Below are 20444 nucleotides of genomic sequence, written 5' to 3' on the forward strand. Positions count from 1 at the left end.
AGATACACTTATCTTGATGAGTTCTGAGTAATACATGAAATTGTTGAATCACTGTTTTATACAACTGAAACTAATACTACACTGTCTGTTGACTACACTGGAATTAAAACAAAAATGAATGAATGAATGAAAATGAAATTGCAACAACATAGATGGCCCTTGAAAGTATTATTCTAAGTGAAATAAGTCAGATAAATACCATATGATCTCATTTACATGTGAAATCTACAAAGAAAACAAAACTAATTGATAGGGAGAACAGAGTGGTGGTTGCCACTCTGTTGGGGGATTTAGGGGTGAGCAAAATGGCTGAAGGGGATCAGAAGGTACAGACTCCCAGTTGTGAAATTAATGGGTTATGGAGATGCAGGGTGCAGCATAGTGATGATAGCCAACTGTACTGTAGTGCATATTTGAAGGTTGCTGGGAGATGTATCCTGAAAATTGTCATCACAAGGAAAAATTTTTTGTAACTTTTTATGGTAACAGACTACATCGCTTGTGATGAATATTTTTTAGGGTGTACAAGTGCCAAATAATTACATTGTACATCTGAAACTACTATAATGCTGTATGTCCATTATAGTTCAATTAAAAAAAAGAAGAAAAACTAAACTCAGTAAAACATGGCACAGTACTGGCCCCATAGGAGCTTTTAATCATAAATCTACCACTGGCTTATTCTGTGTACCTGGGCAAACCATACAACTATGCTGGGCTTTAGGCCCCTTGTTTTTCCTGATGCCACTACCTTAACCACTTCAATTTCTAAAATTCAATGAATATTAGAGATCAATAACTATTCCACTAAAAATCATAAAATCACATGTCAGATGAAATACACTATCTATGCCTTAAAGGTGGCAGGTCACACTGGAAAGTATTAGTTATTTCCTCAAATATGAATTTTTTTTAGAAAACCAAAAAAAAATCATCTACCTGTTTTAAAATCTGATTTTTATAGCCCTAAGAAAGCCAATAATATCTTAAAAAATCAAAATATACCAACACTAGCAAGGCCAGACTATAGGATATTAAGTCGATGTGTATTTCTATCTCCCTGGAAAGTGGAGATTACAAATTTCATTCTTCTACTGCAGCTCCACACTCCATTCTAGTACCAGATCCAGAGCTGGGTACATAGTTGCTTCTAAATAAGCACTGTTAAAAGAAAGAATTACTCCTTAGAGAAAATATTCAAAAAGTCATAGCTTTAAGGCAAAATTTCAGTCTTAGAACAAGCAGAAATATTTTTTAAAGCTATTAGGGGTCAGGGGAATATACATATATATATATATATATATATATATATATATATATGGCTGTCAGCTTTATATCCTGCTGAGTAAGAGCATGTGGGAAAACAAATAAACAAATAAACCCTTCCCATCATTTCATCAGAAAATGGAAATTTTAGACCAATCTCTAAATAAAAGACCAATCTCTAAATAAAAGCATCCAGCTTTATGGAAAAACTCACTGCATTGTTCTTGGTTTTTCTTTCTTTCTTTCTTTCTTTCTATGAAGCAATAAAAACTACAGCACACCTGAGAGTCACTGCAGTAGACGCAGCCTACTCTAGTTTTCCATGAGAGAGCAAAAAACTAGTAGTATGAAGAGAATTAAATGAAAGAATGAGCAACAAGGAGAAGAATCATGAGAGTATAGCAGAAGAAAGAGCAGGAGCCAATGGGACAAAACTCTAGTGGAGTGTGGCAGATGGGGAAGGCCAGTAGACAAATGGCAAACATAGGTCGATCAGCTATGGTAGGGGTTACCACAACTCCTCTGCTCAGCTCAACACCTCTGTAGTTTTTTTAATTCTCAGATGAGGAAGAATATAGGCAATTGTTGGCATAGCTTCTGCCTTTTCTGCTAGCATCTAAGGATTCTCCTGAGAGTGAGGACCTTAGATCTGATTCTCCCAGAAACAAAAAGCCAGGCTGGATAGTTGCCTCTGAATGGCAAGACAGATTAAACCAGCCTGTAAACTGTTCTGAGTTTCTTTGCTGTGTCGTTCATGCAACTGCAGCTAAGAACATGTTGGCTACAGGATGTCCTCATTGACAACTGACAAGAAATTGTCTGAAATTAAATGATAATAGGACACTGTGCCAGCTGAGGAAGAAACCTTGGTAAGGAAGCAAGGTCACTTTATCTCAACTCAGAAAACCATACCAAAAAATTTCCAAATGACATCCTTAAGTAGTCCAGCACACAGGAAAATTACATTGGATACCATGTTTCAGAGACGAGTATTATGCAGTCCAGCATCCATTTATACACTGTCTGATGACAGCACTCCAAGATCTAAAGTGGGAAATATAGTCTACATCTAGCCAATCAGTTAATTCCATACCTCAAGGTCATAGTGACTGGTTCAGCCAGAAGCTCCATGCCCCAACCTACATAAATGAAACTGAAGTTAGGACTTTCTACCCTTTTACTCTGTGAATGGCCCAAGATTCATGTACCCTCATTATTCAAATACTAATCTGGGTGCTGCTATGAGGGATTTTGCAGATTTAATTAAATCTTAACTCAGTTGACCAAAGATATAGAGATTATCACCCAATCAGGTGAGCCCTTTAAGGCAGGTAGTTTCTTCCAGCTGGCAGCAAAAGACAACATCAGAGAAATTTGAAGCACAGAAGGATTTGGTGAGCTGTTGCTGTTGGTGGCTCAGTGATGAAGGCAGTCATGTGAGAAGGAATGCAGGTAACCTCTAAAATCTGAAAGCTGCCCTCAGCTGATGATTAGCATGGAAGCAGGGACCATAATCCTACAACCCTGAAAAAGTAAATTCAAGCAACAACCTGAATGAACTTGGACATGGAAACTTCTTCAGAATCTCCAGATAAGAACCTATTGTAGCCAATGCTTCATTTCAGTTTTATGAGAACTTGAGCAGAGAATCCAAGTGAATCCACCCAGATTTATGACCTACATAACTATTAGCTAATAAATAGGCCTTCAAAACCAGTAAGCTTTTGTTAATTTGATACACAGTAATAAAAAACTAATATACACTGGAATTGCTAGCTGTAAGAATAATGTCCCTAGAGAGAGGTCAATCTAAAAATAAAGCCAGTATAGGAAAGCAGAGATAAGAGATGGAAAGAGATGCCATCTACATGACAAGTTTTTAATCCCTGGATCTAGCCATGCATGGAGCCTATCCTGATCCTAAAAGTTCCCACTGTGTAAGTCAATAAAATTCTGTTGCTATTAAAGCCATGTTGAATTGACTTTAAGCCACAAGGAAAAAAAATCCCAGATACTTGAAAAAAAGATAAAAAAGAGGAAAATATTAAATTAATTCTGAACTATGGCCAACCCCTATAGTCTAGATTTGCATTTTAATAGAAAAATACAGCTGATTATTATTCCTTCAGAAATAATACCATTCAGCTAACTGAAGAGTATCAAAGGCCTAAAGCAGACTCTTATTATATTATTTTCTCAAAATTAAAACAATTTTGAGGGAGAAACATTTCAAATGAAACAGTAAGTACCACCTTGAGGTCTGATACAACTTGAGGCCAAAATATCTATATACTAACCTTTGGATGGTAATAAAAAGACAATTAAATTATTTGCATGGAGACACACGTATAGACACATGCATATAGGCTCAGAAAGGAGCACTACAAATGTGAAAATTGGTCTACTTTTAATAAAATTAAAGTATTAAAGGATTCTTCATAGACTGTAAAGAGGCAGGTATCTTTAATGTTGAGGCTAATGTCGAGTTATTTTGACTAGCATAACTCAACAAACAAAGAGTAACAACAGTACTGATGTAAAAGAGTTGTGAATTTTTCATACTGGTTTCTGGTAGATAAATGATCTCTTTCACGGCAAGCTATGTAAAATAGATGTCCACTTTGTGAAATAAGAACTTATTATTGATGTTAGGTCATTATGGAACATTTGCTGCATGTGAACAATTTATTACACTTGTTTCTTATAACACAGACCCTTCTTGAAAATTCCAACGGCACTCCTAAAGATATTGTTTCTTTATGGTAGAACCTCAGTCAGGCCGTAGCACAAGACTGAATCCAATTGCACTTTGGGCATTTTTTTCTTCCTCTAGTTTTTTGCCAGTCACTGAGAGTGATGATACCACAAACAAATCTAGAAATGTCCCAGCTATTTTTGATAAGGTCAAAACTAAACTTCAAAGCAGCCATAGGTATAGAACACATCTCTAGGATGCCCTGTACAGTCAATTAACACCTAAAATATTCCAACTCTATTCTGTAAACTCAGTGGTCTCCTGATGGAATCTTCAGAATAGTACTGCACTTCAGAATATTTATTGCATTAAAAAGATTCTATTACACTCTTTTTGTAAGGACTCATAAAAGGAGTCCAATATGGTATCAAAGAACTTGTGATTGTTGGTTTCTTTCAGATATACTAGGTTTTACTGGTTACCAGGTAAAATGGCATAGCCAGTGTGACTATTCTTTCAATTAGAAAAGTTGACATAATGTGACTAGAATTTTCTCTACTTTCAGAGGGCATTTCCTTTTCCTACTCTCCACTTCACAGAGTTAGAAAGAGCTAAATAGGGTACAAAGGTTATATTAACATTACCATTTTGACATTTACTATTAGTTATCAATTTCTTTTCTCCTATAAATACATCCCATGATCTGGATATACATGCTTCATTGATTTTCATTTGGGTTAGTTTCTTCCTTTCCATAAGAGGCCCCTTTTATATTCAGTTACTTCAATGTCAGAATGATAGCCATGCTAATATCTGTCCCCATAATTCCTCAGCCCCTTCAAGCATAATGTCAACTCCATTTAGCCATGGCTGGCATCTCAGCAGGTTGCCTTAAACTTCCAGGATCTCAAACTGTCTAAGAACATTCTCCATATCTTCCATCTTTTCTACTTTACCCTATACGTAAACTTACTCTAGTATTTTAATTATATTAAGGTTATACGTTCTTCTGTGCTTTAACAGTCAGTCATTTCACTTGGACTCCTTACTTGGTAGGAATTATATGTCTCCAAAGTTTGATTCTGGGGACACAAAAAAGGCTAGAAATATTTCCCTCAATTACCCTTTAAGACTTACTTACCTTGAAATTCTCAGAATAAAGTTGTAGGGCTTATTGTGGGCAAAAGACTAAGGTGGCATGTATTTGTTTTCTAATTACAATGTTGAATAGCTGCTTCTTTGTGCTTAACATATATCTTTGTGGTAAACATTAACCAATGGCAAGATTTTTTTTCTTCAGATTTATAAACTGGTTCCTTAGGCCTAGAGAGGTTAACTCTACATTGGCCCATGACAGTGTAAGATAGTTTTATAGCCAAGCCTCAGAGGGAAAGGAAATAAGGAATCCACGTAAGAGCAATTAAAGTCAATTTTTTCTTTCAGGGCCCATTGGCTTGTAGCTGACCTTACCTCTAGGACCTTGGAATTCCAGGCAAAAAGTGAAATAGAAACAAACTCTTATTCACTCAGCAGAAACTTGCTTTATCCACAAGTTAAGTGCAGAATACCTTCAAAGTATTTATCAGATAAGAAAATAAAACACTTTTTCCTGAGCACAGAAGTCATGGACATTTTTTGAAGTGACCATTTCCTTCTGTAAGATGATAACAGAAGAACTGGGTTAGGCAAGTATAATGGCAGAAAGTCCAAATTGACTAGAATTTCAGTATGTTCCTTAGGCTGTACTATTTCAGCTAAATTGACCTCAATTCTTCACCTTTGATCATGTAGCATCTCTTATTCTTGTACAAAATTTATAAATAATTAAATTAAGTGATTATGGCATTTTTATAACACTTTTTATTGTTTTCTCCCCAGAGGACTTCCAGGGACGATTGGAGAGTAGAAGGACCCTAAGTTCACCTCACCCTACAGATACTAGACACTCACATTATCAGTGTAAATAGCCCAGGAAATGATCCCAAAACTGGCAAACAAACTTCACAACTAAATGTAGTAAAAAGGTCACATGGAAGGGGGTAAGAAGGGCACAAACATAGTGGGGTGTTAAACAAGCTGTGGCTGCCTATAGAAGGGAGCCACAGATATAGAGGGAGAAGAGAAACAGATGCTCACACCAGGGAGCCTGCATGGGGAAAACAAATACCTGTAACATTTAACTTTGAAAACCAGAGGGGCCAAATTTTGTGAGTTCTTACAACTAGCAGGGCTTAAAGCCTGGAACTTTAAAAATCAGCAGGCTCAGCTTTGAGAGAGCCAAGAGGGCAACAGAAAACTGAGTCCTACCCTTAAAGAGATGGCACAACAAATAGCCCATGGAAATATATAGGATAGAAGCAGCAGTTTGAAAAATGCCCAGGGCATATGGGAGGGAGAGATATTTACTAACTGCAGGTTCCAGAGTACAGAATTTGCTAGAAGACTCCTCTAGGAACAAAGGGGCTAGCAGGTGCCATTTCCCTCCCCTGGTCCCAGGATAAATACATGGCCATCTGTGGGAACCAGGGCAGTGCTGCCAACATTTGCTACCTAACTTGCTTACACTATGCCCTTCCCCCTCCAGCCTGGCTTGCCTCAGTCCTGGGACTGTGAGTCCTCTTTCCTAGAAGACTGGTGCAAACCTTACCAACAACATGTCTCCAGACAGCATGCTTTGCAAGGCTTTGACTGAGCTGCAGTGTTGGCAGGTCACCTCCTATAAGGATACACACACTTTGTTAAAACTGAGTGCCCTGTCCATGTGCACTTTGTGGATCAGGCTCTAGCTGGCACTGGTCCTGGCAGCAATGGCATGTCCCCTGTGGAAGAGGGCCATCATGTAAAATTTATGGGCACTGCACTGACCCAACCCTTGCACATTTTGCAGTGGCCCCAGCTGGCCCAGTCTCAACAATGGCTGCATCGCTTCTGGAAAAGGGCAAGTACTCTCTTGTTAAAAATGCACACCCCACCCACTATTTTCAAGAGCAGGAGACAGATAACTTTCCTAACACAGAGAAAAAGCCACAGGAAGTTAGACAAAATAAGGAGACAGAGGACTATGTCCCAAATGAAAGAACAGGACCAAACCACAGTAAGAGACTGAAGCTAAATGGAGGTAAGTAATATGTCTGCTAGAGAATTTAAAGTAATGGTCATAAAGATACTCACTGGACTTATGAAGAGTGGAGTACCTCAGTGAGATCCTTAACAAAGAGATAGAAAATAAAAAAGAACTGATCAGAGATGAACTCAATAAATTAAAAATACAATAGGTGGAATAAATAGCAGGCTAGAAGAAGCAGAAGAATGAATTAGTGATCTGGAGGACAGAGAAATGGAAAGTAATCAAGCTGAGCAGATGAGAGAAAAAGAATTATGCAAAATGAGAATAGATTTAGGGAACTCAGCAATTCCATCAAGTGCAATAACATTCACATCATGGGGATCTCAGAAGAAAAAGAGAGAGAAAAGGGAGTGGAAAATTTGTTTGAAGAAATAATAGCTGAAAATCTCCCTAATCTGGAGAAAGAAACCGATATCCAGATCCAGATATGCACAGAGAGCCCCCAACAAAATCAATCCAAGGAGGTCCACATCAAGACACATAGTAATTAAGATGGTAAAGAGTAGTGATAAACAGAGAATTTTAAAAGTAGCAAGACAAAAGAAGACAGTTACATACAAGGGAAACCCCAAAAGGCTATCAGCAGATTTTTCAGCAAAAACTTCACAGGCCAGAAGAGAGTGGCATGGTATATTCAAAGTGCTGAATGGTAAAAATCTTCAGTCAATAATATTCTATCCAGCAAGGCTAGATTCATTCTGAATAGAAGGAGAGATAAAGAGTTTCTCAGAAAAACAAAAGCTAAGGGAGTTTATGATCACTAAACCAGCCCTACAAGAAATGTGAAAGGGGACTCTGTGTATGGAAAGAGCATAAGTGTAAGAAAAGTAGGAGGTACAAAAGCAATAAAAATAAGTATATCCATAAATGTTAGTCAAGGGACTCACAAAATAAAAGGATGTAAAGTATGACACCATATACCTAAAACATGGGAGGAGAGAAATAAAGAATGGGTTCAAACTTAAGTGACCATCAACTTAATATAGACTGCTATATGCAGATGTCACATACAAACCTAACGGTAACCACAAATCAAATATAGTAATAGATATGCAAAAAACAAGGGAAAGGAATCCAAGCATATCATTGAAGAAAGCCAATTTATGGTGAAAGAAGAATGAAAGGAAAGAAAGGAACAGAGAAGATCTAATATATGCTCCCCAAACTAGGCCTTCAAGCATTAGGAAAATGAATAAAAATGGGGGTTGGAGGGGGAGAGAATCAATAAATGTTAAAACTGAAAGGGCTCTTAAGTTAACCCAATCCAAAACTTATTGCCAGAGTGCCTTGGTGGCTCAGTCGATTAAGTGTCTGACTTTGGCTCAGGTCATGATCTCACAGTTCATGAGTTTGAGCCCCACGTCAGGCTCTGTGATGACAGCTCAGAGCCTGGAGCCTGCTTTGGATTCTGTGTCTCCCTCTCTCTATACCCCTCCCCTACTCACACTCTACCTCTCTCTCCTTCAATAAATAAATAAACATTTTTTAAAAATTAAAAAAACTACTTCCTGACTCAATTTTCCAAATGAAAAACTAAAATAAGTTGATGTGATGCTTTATTATCTGTGGTCTATAATAGAAAAAGTCGTTTGAAGACACAATATGGCATGCTTTCTCAGGGAAGGGGAGATCCATTAGTTTTCTTTATGCATCTGCTATTTTTCTAATTGGAACTGAAGCCAGCCAGGAAGAGGATTTAGTAATATGTAGAGAAGGAAAACAATATTTGTTCTCATTTTATCCTTCAATTTTTTGATCTACTGAGTGCTTGTCAATTATATGGACATGGAGGAATAATTAAAACCAAGGATTAAGATGGATGAGACATGGGTAGTGGATAGATCTCAAGTCTAGAATACTTTCCAAGCAGGATCCAGAAGACTCCAAAAAATAAAACCTCTTGATGTCTTACAGATGAAGAATCTGACAGTCCAGGTCAATGGCAACAGGGAGACTTACTCAGTTTTTCAGCTATAAACTCCTATCACATAGTCTCAGAGACACTAAAACTCATAGGATGAAGATACAAGTCTTATCAAGAGACCCAAGGTCAAAGACTAGTAGCTTGAGACTCACTTAACAAAAATGAGACTAGCTACAATCAAATCTATATTCATGCCAACTGGAAATAATAAGTGAGTGAGTTTTCCAGTTCACTGGGAAAGTAGGGGAATACACCCAGAGACAGATGCTTATATGTAGATTTATCACACCATGTATCACTGAGTAAAGGACACCTTGGGTCAAGTACCAGTTCTGGAACCAAAATGTAGCTGAGCCCCATCTATCTGTGACAGAGAAAGTATATGTATATATATATATAAAATAACCAGTTAAATGTATTTCCACTCTATAGGATGTCTCCTTCAATATATATTATATATAAAACTTTAGGGTCTATGGAAGTGTCTGGAAAATATTTGTGGACCATCTTCTCATGAAACTCAAGAAACTCTTTTGACTTTAGATTTGCAATTGGGATGAAGAAGGAAAACAGATACAGAACTGGTGGGTTCTTTTTACAAAACTAGATAGCTGTATGTGTGTGGTACAGAAGGGGGCAGTGGTAAATAAATACAAGAAAGAAACAAAGAGCAATGAAGAGAGCTCACATAACAAAAATTCCACCTTGTATTTCTATTTACAGATGGAAGAAATACTTGTATAAAAAGTCACTTGTTCAGAGACCAAACCACAACTCATTAAAAAAAAATTATTCTCAGTAACAACTTATCATAAGTTGTTATGACTATGATATGACTTATGTATATGACTATGATATATGTATATGACTTATCATAGTCAAAAACTAGAGGAAAAAACATACAATGGGTTACAGCAAGGAGAATGAAAACTTAAACTACATACCTAAATATGTATGAATCTCAGAAGCACAATACTGAGTAAATGAAACCAGACACAAAAAAGTACATACAGTGCATTTGTGAAAAGCTCAATAATAGACAAAACAAATTTATTTCAGTCTGAAGAATAGTTATCCTAATTGGAGAGTAGTGACTGGAAGGAATTACTAAGGGGTGTCTGGGATGCTAATAATAGTGTTTCTTAATCTAGGTGCTAGTTACACACTTTATGAGAATTTATCCAGCTGTACATTTGGGATATACACACTATTCTATATATATTTTCCATTTCAATTAAAAATACTAGAGGTGCCTGGATGGCTCAGTCAGTTAAGCGTCTGACTTCGGCTCAGGTCATGACGTCATGGCTCGTGGGTTTGAGCCTTGCGTTGGGCTCTGTGCTGACAGCTCAGAGCCTGGAGCCTGCTTCAGATTCTGTGTCTCCCTCTCAATCTTCCCCTCCCCCACTTGTGCTCTCTCACTCTCTCTCAAAAATAAACATTAAAAAATTTTTAAAAAATACTAAAGCAGCATTTCCCACCTGTGTTCCACAGGACTCTGTTGCCTAAAGAAATGTTATGTTATGGACTTCTTCCATAAAATAATTTGGTTTTCCATACATTTGGAAAATGCTGGGGAAAACCCAGTTAAATATATTTCCACTCTGTAGGATGTCTCCTTCAATGATATTAACTCTCCCTGCATGGGCTTGGATCCACTCATACTGTCTCTATTCAAGTTTTTCTAAGGTTTCCTCTGGCCCCCAAATTTCAGTCACAACAGAAACTGCATGAAAGGATGTGGATCTGTACATACCCCACATAGTTTGCCCCCTGACTGGAACAAAACCACTTTGAACACACACTGAATCTTATCAACCAGGGCAGATCAGCAGCACCACCTTATCATGGAAGAGCACACATTTAAAATAGGGTGTTGCCTCCTCTTTTGAAATCATGACTCCATTCAATGCTCTTGCACCTGTCTAATCCCAGAGCAGTGAATTGGCACATTTCATGAAATTTGCCAATACAATACAGCAAACAAATACAGGAAAACAAATTTCAAATAGAGCTTTTTACAGCTGTGATTTTGGAATGCCCAAGTAATCTCAGCATTCTCATGGATTTCCAGCTCATAAATCTGAGTTTCTCGCAAATACTTGAAACCTATCACAAGTTGACTCTTACAATCACTTCATTTTTCTACTCACTTATGTCAAAACAAATCAATGCTTCTTTATAGCTAGCATTTTACTTGTTCACAATGCATTCATTGATTCAGGCTCTTGCCTCTTTTTTCTTAAACTCTTTGTCACTCTTGTTACCATGAGTGAGATTGTGGAATGTGAAGGCTGTCTCTATGCACAAATAAATAACAAGCAGTGTTCTATGTTGTTAACTTTAGGTCATTTCCCACAACTTTAGTTATTTATCTAACTTAATTTAATCAATCATCTAGTTTACCTTTGTCTATTCATTTCTGCCAAATTCTAAAGTAAAAAAAAAGAAAAAGAAAATCCCCTAAATTTAGCTAATTACCTTTTTCTTGGAGGGGGAGAAAAGATCAATCTTCAAATGACTTATAAACAGTATGCCTCAAGTCCATCATCTCTTCCTGGCATCTGAGCATCCAGTCTTTTCATTCCTTTTGCTGTAGTCCTAATCAGATATACCACCCACTGCTCCTTAATTATAAAATGAGGGCAGGGAAACTAGACAGTATTTCAAACCAAGGCCTTAAGCCAAGGCATTCAGAATAACGGATCCTAATTATGTTATATTGATTTCCAGCAGGAGGATTAAATTATCTATTTCAAAGAAAATTTAGAACAAACATTAACATAGTGATGTCTGGTTTGGTGAGAAACCATTTGGAGTGGAAAACAGGACTTCAGTGTTTCAAAGCATACTAAGAAGACCATACTGCAAACACCAAACTATATTATACTCCATGGATAAATAGTAAGCATGATTATATCTGCCATTAGAAATAAAGGGAGAATAAAATTAAGAGAAAATTCTACAAATGGAACTGCCATAGCCATGATTATACAATCCTAATGCAAAGTTGAAAAGAGTGTAATAAAATGACCACTGGAGCTTGGGTGGCTCAGTCGGTTGGACATCTGACTTCAACTCAGGTCATGATCTCCCAGTCAGTGAGTTCGAGCCCCACATTGGGCAATGTGCTGATGGCTCAGAGCCTGGAGCCTGCTTCACATTCTGTTTCTCTCTCCCTCTCTCTCTCTCTCTTTTCTCCTCCCCTGCTTATGCTCCATCTCTCTGTGTCTCTCAAAAATGAATAAACGTTAAAAATTTTTTTTAATTTATTTTTTTTAATGAAATTTATTGACAAATTGGTTTCCATACAACACCCAGTGCTCATCCCAAAAGGTGCCCTCCTCAATACCCCTCACCCACCCTCTCCTCCCTCCCACCCCCCATCAACCCTCAGTTTGTTCTCAGTTTTTTAGTCTCTTATGAAAAAAAATTTTTAATGACTACTGGACTTGGTTTATGTCCAAGATACAGTGAGCAATCTTGCAGATAATATTTTAAATATATTTGCTCCAGAATGAGGAAAAACATTATCCAAAGAGCTACAGGAAAAACAAATTCACTTAAGAGTAAAAACACTTAAAGTTTTAATCAGAAAGAATTCCTTATACTAGGAAAAAGAATAATACATTTCATGATTAGCTAATTCATGTTCATACAACTAATAATGATGACACCTACCTCATTTAACTCTTGCCGAGTCTCAAAAGTGTCCTTTGACCAAATGGTAGCCCTCTGGTCAATTCTATAAAATACAAAGAAAACGTATTTCCATTGAAAAGAAACTTTTCAACAATGTACAATTTGAAGCTGGCAGCTACAGATCTGGCTGTACCCTTGTTCAAAACCCTCAGTGGTGTCCCACTGACCATGGAATAAAATCCAAACTCCTTATAATAGTGTACAACACATTATTATTATTATATGTTATATCAGTGCTTAAATTCTGCCAGCCTGCCTGATCCCACTTCCCAACACTCATATCCTGTTCCTTACACTCCAGGCTCTTTTGGCCTTCCCTTGGTTTCTTGAACACATAGTGCTGGTTCCCATTCAAACCTTCACACTTGTCCCAAACTGTTCTCCTCAAGATCTTCATAAACAGACTCTTCTCAGCATGTAAACATCAGTTCAGTTGTGATGTCACCTCCCAATAAGACTTCCTGATGTCCCTGACTAGAAGTAATCACTATCACACTGTCCTTAATTTTCTGCTTAGCACTTATCACTATCTGAAAGTAACCTGTTTGTTTGCATTTCCACATTAAAAGGTAAGCTCCAAGAAGTTAGTGATTTTGTCCATTCTCTACACTGCTGAATCTTGAGTACCTAATACAAACTCAATATTTTTCATTCATTCAAAAAAAGTCTTATGTGATCAGATAGATCTGATACAGTCACTACAGAAAGATACCATTTGTTCACTGAAGACAGCATTTGAAAATTTCATGCTGTCTTTTTACTAACACAAAAAACATAGCAATTTCTGGGTAATATTGTGAAGCTAGGTTTTGCCACTACATAGTTTCTAATAAAATAAGGCAAATCTACTCTGAATCATTTTTTTTAGTTTAAATACAAAAAAGCAAAACTTCACTACTGACCGATGCTAAATTCCAAATCATGATTTGTCAATGTTATAATCCAATAGTATTTGTTACATAACATTCAAGTTTTTCTACAACAATTTGCATGATATTATATAATAAGCATATTAAATTATAGTTAATATCCTTATAAAAAGTCCTGCTCTCTTAATAAAATATTTAGTCACCATTAAGTCATTTATAAAAAGCTTTATTTGGGGACATAATTATTTATAGTTATTATTCTACTTCAATTTGAGTCCTGAAGAAAGCATACATGACCTTTGAATGGTCAATAAGATTAATGATTTCTTTAAGTCATGACGCACATTTAAAAATGCCATAAGCATAATTTCTTCAAAATATTAAGATTACAAAATTTATTCAGTCCAAAGGCATTGCTAACTGTGCAAACAATTTACTTAAAATAAGAAAAGTAAGGATATGAAAAAACAAAATCATATAAGATGCACTGATGTCTACTACACCACAAATGAGCATGTATCTCCTGAGTGTGAAAGAAGGTTAATGGTCCAAGAATGAGCTCAGGGAAAGTCCACTCAGTGAGAAAACAAAGTGAGGAAGAACATTGCTGGCACACCCATCCTATCCTCATCAATTTCCTGATCTGCAAACACAGTAATTTTAGGGATTCAGAAAATACTCAATTGCTCTATTCCAAATGGGGGAAACCCTCTTGAGGATAGAAATTAACCTGTCCAATCCAGTAACATCTAAAATTTTTAGTGGTTCATAATTTCTTTGTAATTCTTTGTGGTTCTCAAATTGCATTTCTATAGAGTTGTAATAGCACCAGAAAAATGGAAGAGTGATATCCTTTAATGAAAAAAAATATTTACTACTTTATATTTTAAACATAAATTTGTCTAGGAATTTAAAACAAATACAAAGATAGCATATATTAATGGAAAAAGCAGAAATAGACTTTGTTAAAAATATGTATTACTAAGATACAGAGTACAGACTACTTGTACTACACTCACATAATCTTCCAGGAAAACTACTTAAAATCTCCAAATAAACCTCAAGATCAATTTTGAAAACTGTGGTCTAAGCATCAAGCGTCCTTTAATTCAATAGCCATCTGAATGTTTCCTATGTGCCTGGTATAGTATTGGGGAGGTAAGTGTTAATAAGACTCTAGGCCTTTAGGAGGCTTATGATTTAGTGGAATCTGAAGCAGAGGATAAAGCTAACACCAAGTCTTGAAGCTAATTTCAGTACGTCAGGGATCAGGCCATAGAGGCTGATATTAGAATGGTAGAAAAGAACTGGGGAGGTAGAAACTAGAGAGATATTTTCAAGGATAAAAACAATCAAGAAGTCTTGGGTATGTATTTAAAGTACGGAATAAAAGAGATAGGATAATCAAAATTAATCCCAAGTTTTGAGACATGTGACTAGAAAGATGACAGGTGGTTTTTATAATGGAGGTAAAGAAATATTTAATTTTGGTGGGAAGATTAAGCAGTTGGCAGAAAGGGAGGCAATTCATGAGTTTAGATTTAGATATTTTCAGTCTGAAATAGAGAAGTAATCCCTCAGTAGGGCTCAACCTAGAATTGGAACTCTACAGTGTGTTCAGCAGAGGTGTGGTGGTGATGGTAACAGTGATGCGTTGTCACAAGTTCTGCCTTGATATTTTCCCTGTTGTGTGGCCAGAGTCTAGCATCAGTGTGGCCAGAGCCTAGCATTATGCCTAGCATGGCATACACTCAGTACCTGTCCTTCCGATGGGTGGGTAAAGGAAGAAACAGAAGGAAGCTGATCTAAGAATGAGTTCTTCATCCACGACTTACTAGGTGTATGTACCCATGGGTAAAATATCAATCTCTCTAAGCCTCAGTTTCCTCAACTGTAAAGTGAGGATAATGACAGCTACCTCATAGGATAATTCATGATACTACTGCTAGGCGTATTAAAAATAACACATGGATTCTAGAATCATATATGAAAAATACAATAATCGAATTATAAATGATGATAATTAATGGTATATTTTATTAACAATGATCAAAGTCTTGTGAATAAGCAAACTGAAAGGGACAAAACCTGGGACTTCCTTATTCAGGTCCACTGGGTAGGTCTCTGAAACTGGTCAGTTGGTAGACAAATGAAAGAAAGTATAGATCCATCACTAGGAGTAAAGAAGCTTAGTATATAATTCTAAATATTAAAGAGAAAGAAGCTATAAGAAAAAAAAGGTGTCAAGGACCATCTAACAAATTGCCAGCCATTACTATGCCAGGCTGGGAACACCAGGTACTTTACTTACATTATTTCATTTAATCTTCATAGTGATTATATGAGATTAGCATTACTATATCACTTGGCTTAACAGGAAACAGGGAAGTTAAACAACTTTATACATTCATTAAACTACTATTTATGAACCTCCAACTATGTGTCAGGTACGACTGCAGATTTTTGGAATAAAACAGTAAAGCAAAGTCTCTGCCCTCATGGAACTTGTCATTTTCATACAAGGAGAAAGAACCTACAGATATAAACCAGTGAGCTATGGTGCACCAGATGCTAAGTATTATGGAGAAAAAGAAAGCAAGGCAAGAACAGGGCATGCATATGGAATGCCTAAACTCACACTGCTAGAAAATCTCAGTCATCTGGAGATAATGAGAATGAAAGCAGAGAAACAAAAGGCCAGTGGAATTGAACAAGATAAACTTCATGGCAGAAGAGGAAACAGAAATGAAAGTTTCTCACTAGAGAAGTTTAGCTATGAAAAGAAAACTGGAACAGTAGCTAAGTGTTTCAAGTTCCCCCCCTTTTTTTTAAAGGTGTTTGAAGATATTGCTTGGACCATTTGTAAATCTTCCTGGAAGCTAACCTAAATACAAACACTGGGTCACACTGAAACATTCCCTCCAATTCTCTTGCTTCTCTTCACCCAAAATAATAACAGGAAAGGAATCAAGCAAATCTCTACCCAATGCATGCTTCTGGAGAGGTCAGTGTTGAGAAGGCCAGTCAGAGCACTCTGCCCTGCTCTGTGGTCGAAGCAACAGGAAATGCAGATTGGACTCCTCAAAGCATGATTATGGCCCTCAGCACTGATGGGAGTGTCCTGCTTCTGAGCATTACTACCACTACCATCACTGTCATTGTCACCACCACCATGATCACTGTCACCATCACCACCATTGTGACAACAATGTGTCACACCAATGTGTCATTGTCACCACCACCACCATCACCACAATCACTACTGTACTGCCACCACCATTGGTATCATTGCCATAGTCCCTGTCATCACTGCTACATCCATCATCACCACCACCAAGGTCACCACCACTGCTGCCACCATCATTGTAACCACCACTGCTGCCATCATCATCACCACCACCATCGCCCATGACCACTATTGTATCTGCCACCACCACCGTCATCACTGCCACTGCCACTGTCATTACCACCTCCATCACCAGTGTCATCACCACCATTGTTGTCACTGCCACTACAACCATCACCACTATTGTCATCACCATGACCACCAACACTGACACTATCATCATTGCCACCATTATATATTTTGAATTAAAAGCACTTCTAACAGAGAAATATAAAACCTATTATGTGCTGATATTAGAAGTGCTTCTTCCTGGATGGAACTGCATCCAGTTTTGGTCACTGCAAAATTATGGATAACCTACTGAAGTGCAAATTTTTAAAATGTTGGTGTTTCCACATTGCTGGGAAATTAAAGCATGTGCTGAGTCAATCTATATGGTCATTCTGCAGTGGTTTTCCCTCAGAATGTGCACTGGAATTCAAAATAGCAAAATAAACAAAGCATTAAGATATTTTTCTTGGCCTAAGGGTAGTGTCAAGCCCCAGATGTGATAATTTGTGAAGAAGCAATATCTTAGCATAGAATTTTTATATCAACCTTTCAATTATCTATAATTAAATTAGCAGATGAAGGTGTTCCCTATCTCAGTGAAAATCTTCTCCCTCTATCCAATGTCTTCCTCATGGAAGACATCTGAGAGTTATTCTGATACTTTCCTCTCCTTCAAGCCCCATAGCCAGTGTATTATGAAGTCCTTCAATTTCTTATCACAAATAACTTCTGCATCTGTCCTCTTCCCCTCCACCTCCATCACTACTACCTCAGGTCAAACGACTATAATCTGTCTTTTGGACTACCACCACGGTCTCCCTATTTCCCCTCTACTCCCACAAACCATTTTCTACACAACCACCTTATCATTTCCCTTCTCCACATGACACTTAAAATAAAGACCAAAATTCTTAAAGTATCCTAGGACATTGTGAAGGATTTATCACCTGTTAGCCTCTTCAACTTCAATTCACACCATTCTCACTCTCTGCTACTACTACATTGACACTTTTTCAGTTCTTTGGATGCACCATGTTCCTTTTCACCTCAGGCCTTCATATGTGCTGTTCCTGTGCCCATAATGCTGTTCCCTCTCCATTCTCTTTCCTAATTAACACATTCATCCTATAGACACAAGGTAGCTCATAATCAGGTCTCCCTTTTATATGTTCTTCCTCTATTCTGATCTACATCTGCTCCATAGCATAGTCCCTAATTGTGTATTTCTATAATTATCTGATTGTCTCTTTCATGATGGAGCACTCTATAGAGCAGGGACCTTGTGAGTCTTGCTTGTTATTTTTATCTCTAGGGCTAATCCTGACATTTGGCACATAGTAGGCACTCGATGTTTGTTAATAAAGTATTCATCCTAGGGTTATGGACAGCTGCCAATTCTGGTATATTCCCAAGTATGTACAATAATTATGATAAAACGCATGCTTTTTCCCCACCTGTAATTTTCTAGCAGGACTGGCAGGATAGGATGACTCTCATTCCTACAAACAGTTACATTTCTTCCCTGGGGAGACCTGCTGAAGATTAGCAAGTGGTGTTCTAATCCACATTTAGAAAACCCGGGCAGAAAGAGTAAAAGGAGAGCAGCCAGTACACTTTTCAGAATGCTTCATATAGAATCAGAACCTTAAGTCTGAACCAAGCTGAACTTTGGATCACTCTTAAGAGTTCAAGATATTCCACTGCATTAAATTGAGCCTCTGTTCAGAAAGCAACATGGGATACACTAATGTATACCCGGATGACTACTGGCTAGCTGTATGACTGTTGTTTCCTGAAACTCTTTTAAAAACAAAAGGTATATCCCAAGAGGACAACCATCTGAGCAAAACATTCTTTATGTATAAACAATAGCTCTATATGCAGACACAGACAAGATGCCAATAAATTCCAGTAGTATTATTAGCAACAATAACAATCTTCAATACCAGTAAATATAAAATTCCTTTCTCTAGGGAGTCTAAGCTATATTAAAGACATCCTCTTATTGGTGTTTTCTTTAAACCAAATTTCTGTGCCAAAGGACTGAGGTTACGTACTGGGCAGCTATCTTCAAAGATAAAGAAACCAAGGCACTGAATCTTAAATGACCCTCAAGAGACCACTGACAGAAAGCAGAACTGGTAGTCAGTAGATCTTTATGAACTGACTTTTCAAACCATGTATGTACTTTTCCATGTAAATAAATTCCCGTAGAGGGGAGAAGGAGGTCATGGTTAAAGGCAGAATGCTGATTTCTAATAATATGCCTTGGCACTAATTATTAGAACCCAGTCTCCACTGCTTTTCATACTTCTCTGAAGATTACTATCAATCAGTATTATTAAAAACATATTCCTGGGCCCCACATTTACTGAAGCTGAATTCCCAAAGGAATGCACTGGTAATATGTATTTAACAAGCACTCCAGGGCATTCCTAGTTGGGAAACATTATCCTAAAGGTCCAGATAATGGGAGGATACCAGTGGCTGAAGAGCACAGGTGAAGGACTTCTGTGAGTACAGGAGTGCTCTGGGTATTTCTGGCCTGAGCTCCCAGGAGACACATTCCAAAAAAGGAAGAATCATGTCCCTGAAGAGACTCTAAGAAAAACACTGAACACAAGGCAGCCCAGCTGCACTGGAATAGATACCGCTCCTCACCTTGGTGGGCTGGAACAGAGCCCAGAAACAGTCAGAACCATACCAATGTCCAAAGAATGTGTGAGGTGTGAGTCAAGCCCATGAGGCCAGCATCAGTACTGAGAGAAGAAAGGAGGTAGAGTAGCCATGGGTGTGGTCAAAAAACCCTCTGAATCAAAAAGAAGAGTTTGGGAAGGGATTGAGGACAAGGGATCCATTGGGAGCACAAATCCTAATACATTATTATTGACAGCAGCACCTGGTCTGCTGAGCTGTATACAAAGCACTTCCTTCCATCATCTCATTTATTCCATTCACTTAGTAAGTATTTATGAGACATCTGCTTCCTGTGCCAGGCAGTGGTCTGCCCAAGAGGCACAGTGGTCATAGCAGATGCGTTAGCTCCATGGACAGTTCTGCTCACTCAAATTATCTCCCTTTAAGCACCTGCCAAGTCTCTTTACTTTTCTGCCTCAAGATTTTGTGAGGCAGAGCTCACTCCCGCAGCCTAGAAGTGTGGGGGAGTTACTCCTCTGGGGACAACCTTCTGCCAGCAAAGAGGGGAGCATGTGAATATACACTTCAGCCCTCAAATTTCAAAGGGATACATCCTCAGATGTATTTACAAGGTTCCTCAGAGAGTCCTCAGGGAGCTAATCTCCAGTTGCCAAGAGTAGTAACCTTAGTTACACACATGCTGTCAGCTCTCCCTCCTTCCCCACTTTCTATCACCTCCCTCTACCTAAGGCTTCCTATAAGACTCTGCTTTCTGAAGGAATCTAATGTAAGCAAGCAACATTACAAAGTAAACACGTTACCTGTCT

The 20444-nt window shown here is 37.7% G+C and overlaps 1 protein-coding gene across 4 annotated transcripts in view; it reads right to left on the reverse strand.

The window, feature by feature from the left end:
• FAM13C (family with sequence similarity 13 member C) overlaps positions 1–20444 on the reverse strand; it is a 163409-nt gene that overhangs the window by 71871 nt on the left and 71094 nt on the right. For all 4 annotated transcript variants that reach the window (XM_043596381.1, XM_043596383.1, XM_043596380.1 and 1 more), the window contains one exon: positions 12694–12757. In XM_043596381.1, the coding sequence (XP_043452316.1) occupies positions 12694–12757 (64 nt within the window). The remainder of the gene's footprint in view (positions 1–12693; positions 12758–20444) is intronic.

The sequence above is a fragment of the Prionailurus bengalensis genome, chromosome D2 (genome assembly GCF_016509475.1).
Source record: "Prionailurus bengalensis isolate Pbe53 chromosome D2, Fcat_Pben_1.1_paternal_pri, whole genome shotgun sequence".
Classification (NCBI taxonomy): domain Eukaryota; kingdom Metazoa; phylum Chordata; class Mammalia; order Carnivora; family Felidae; genus Prionailurus; species Prionailurus bengalensis.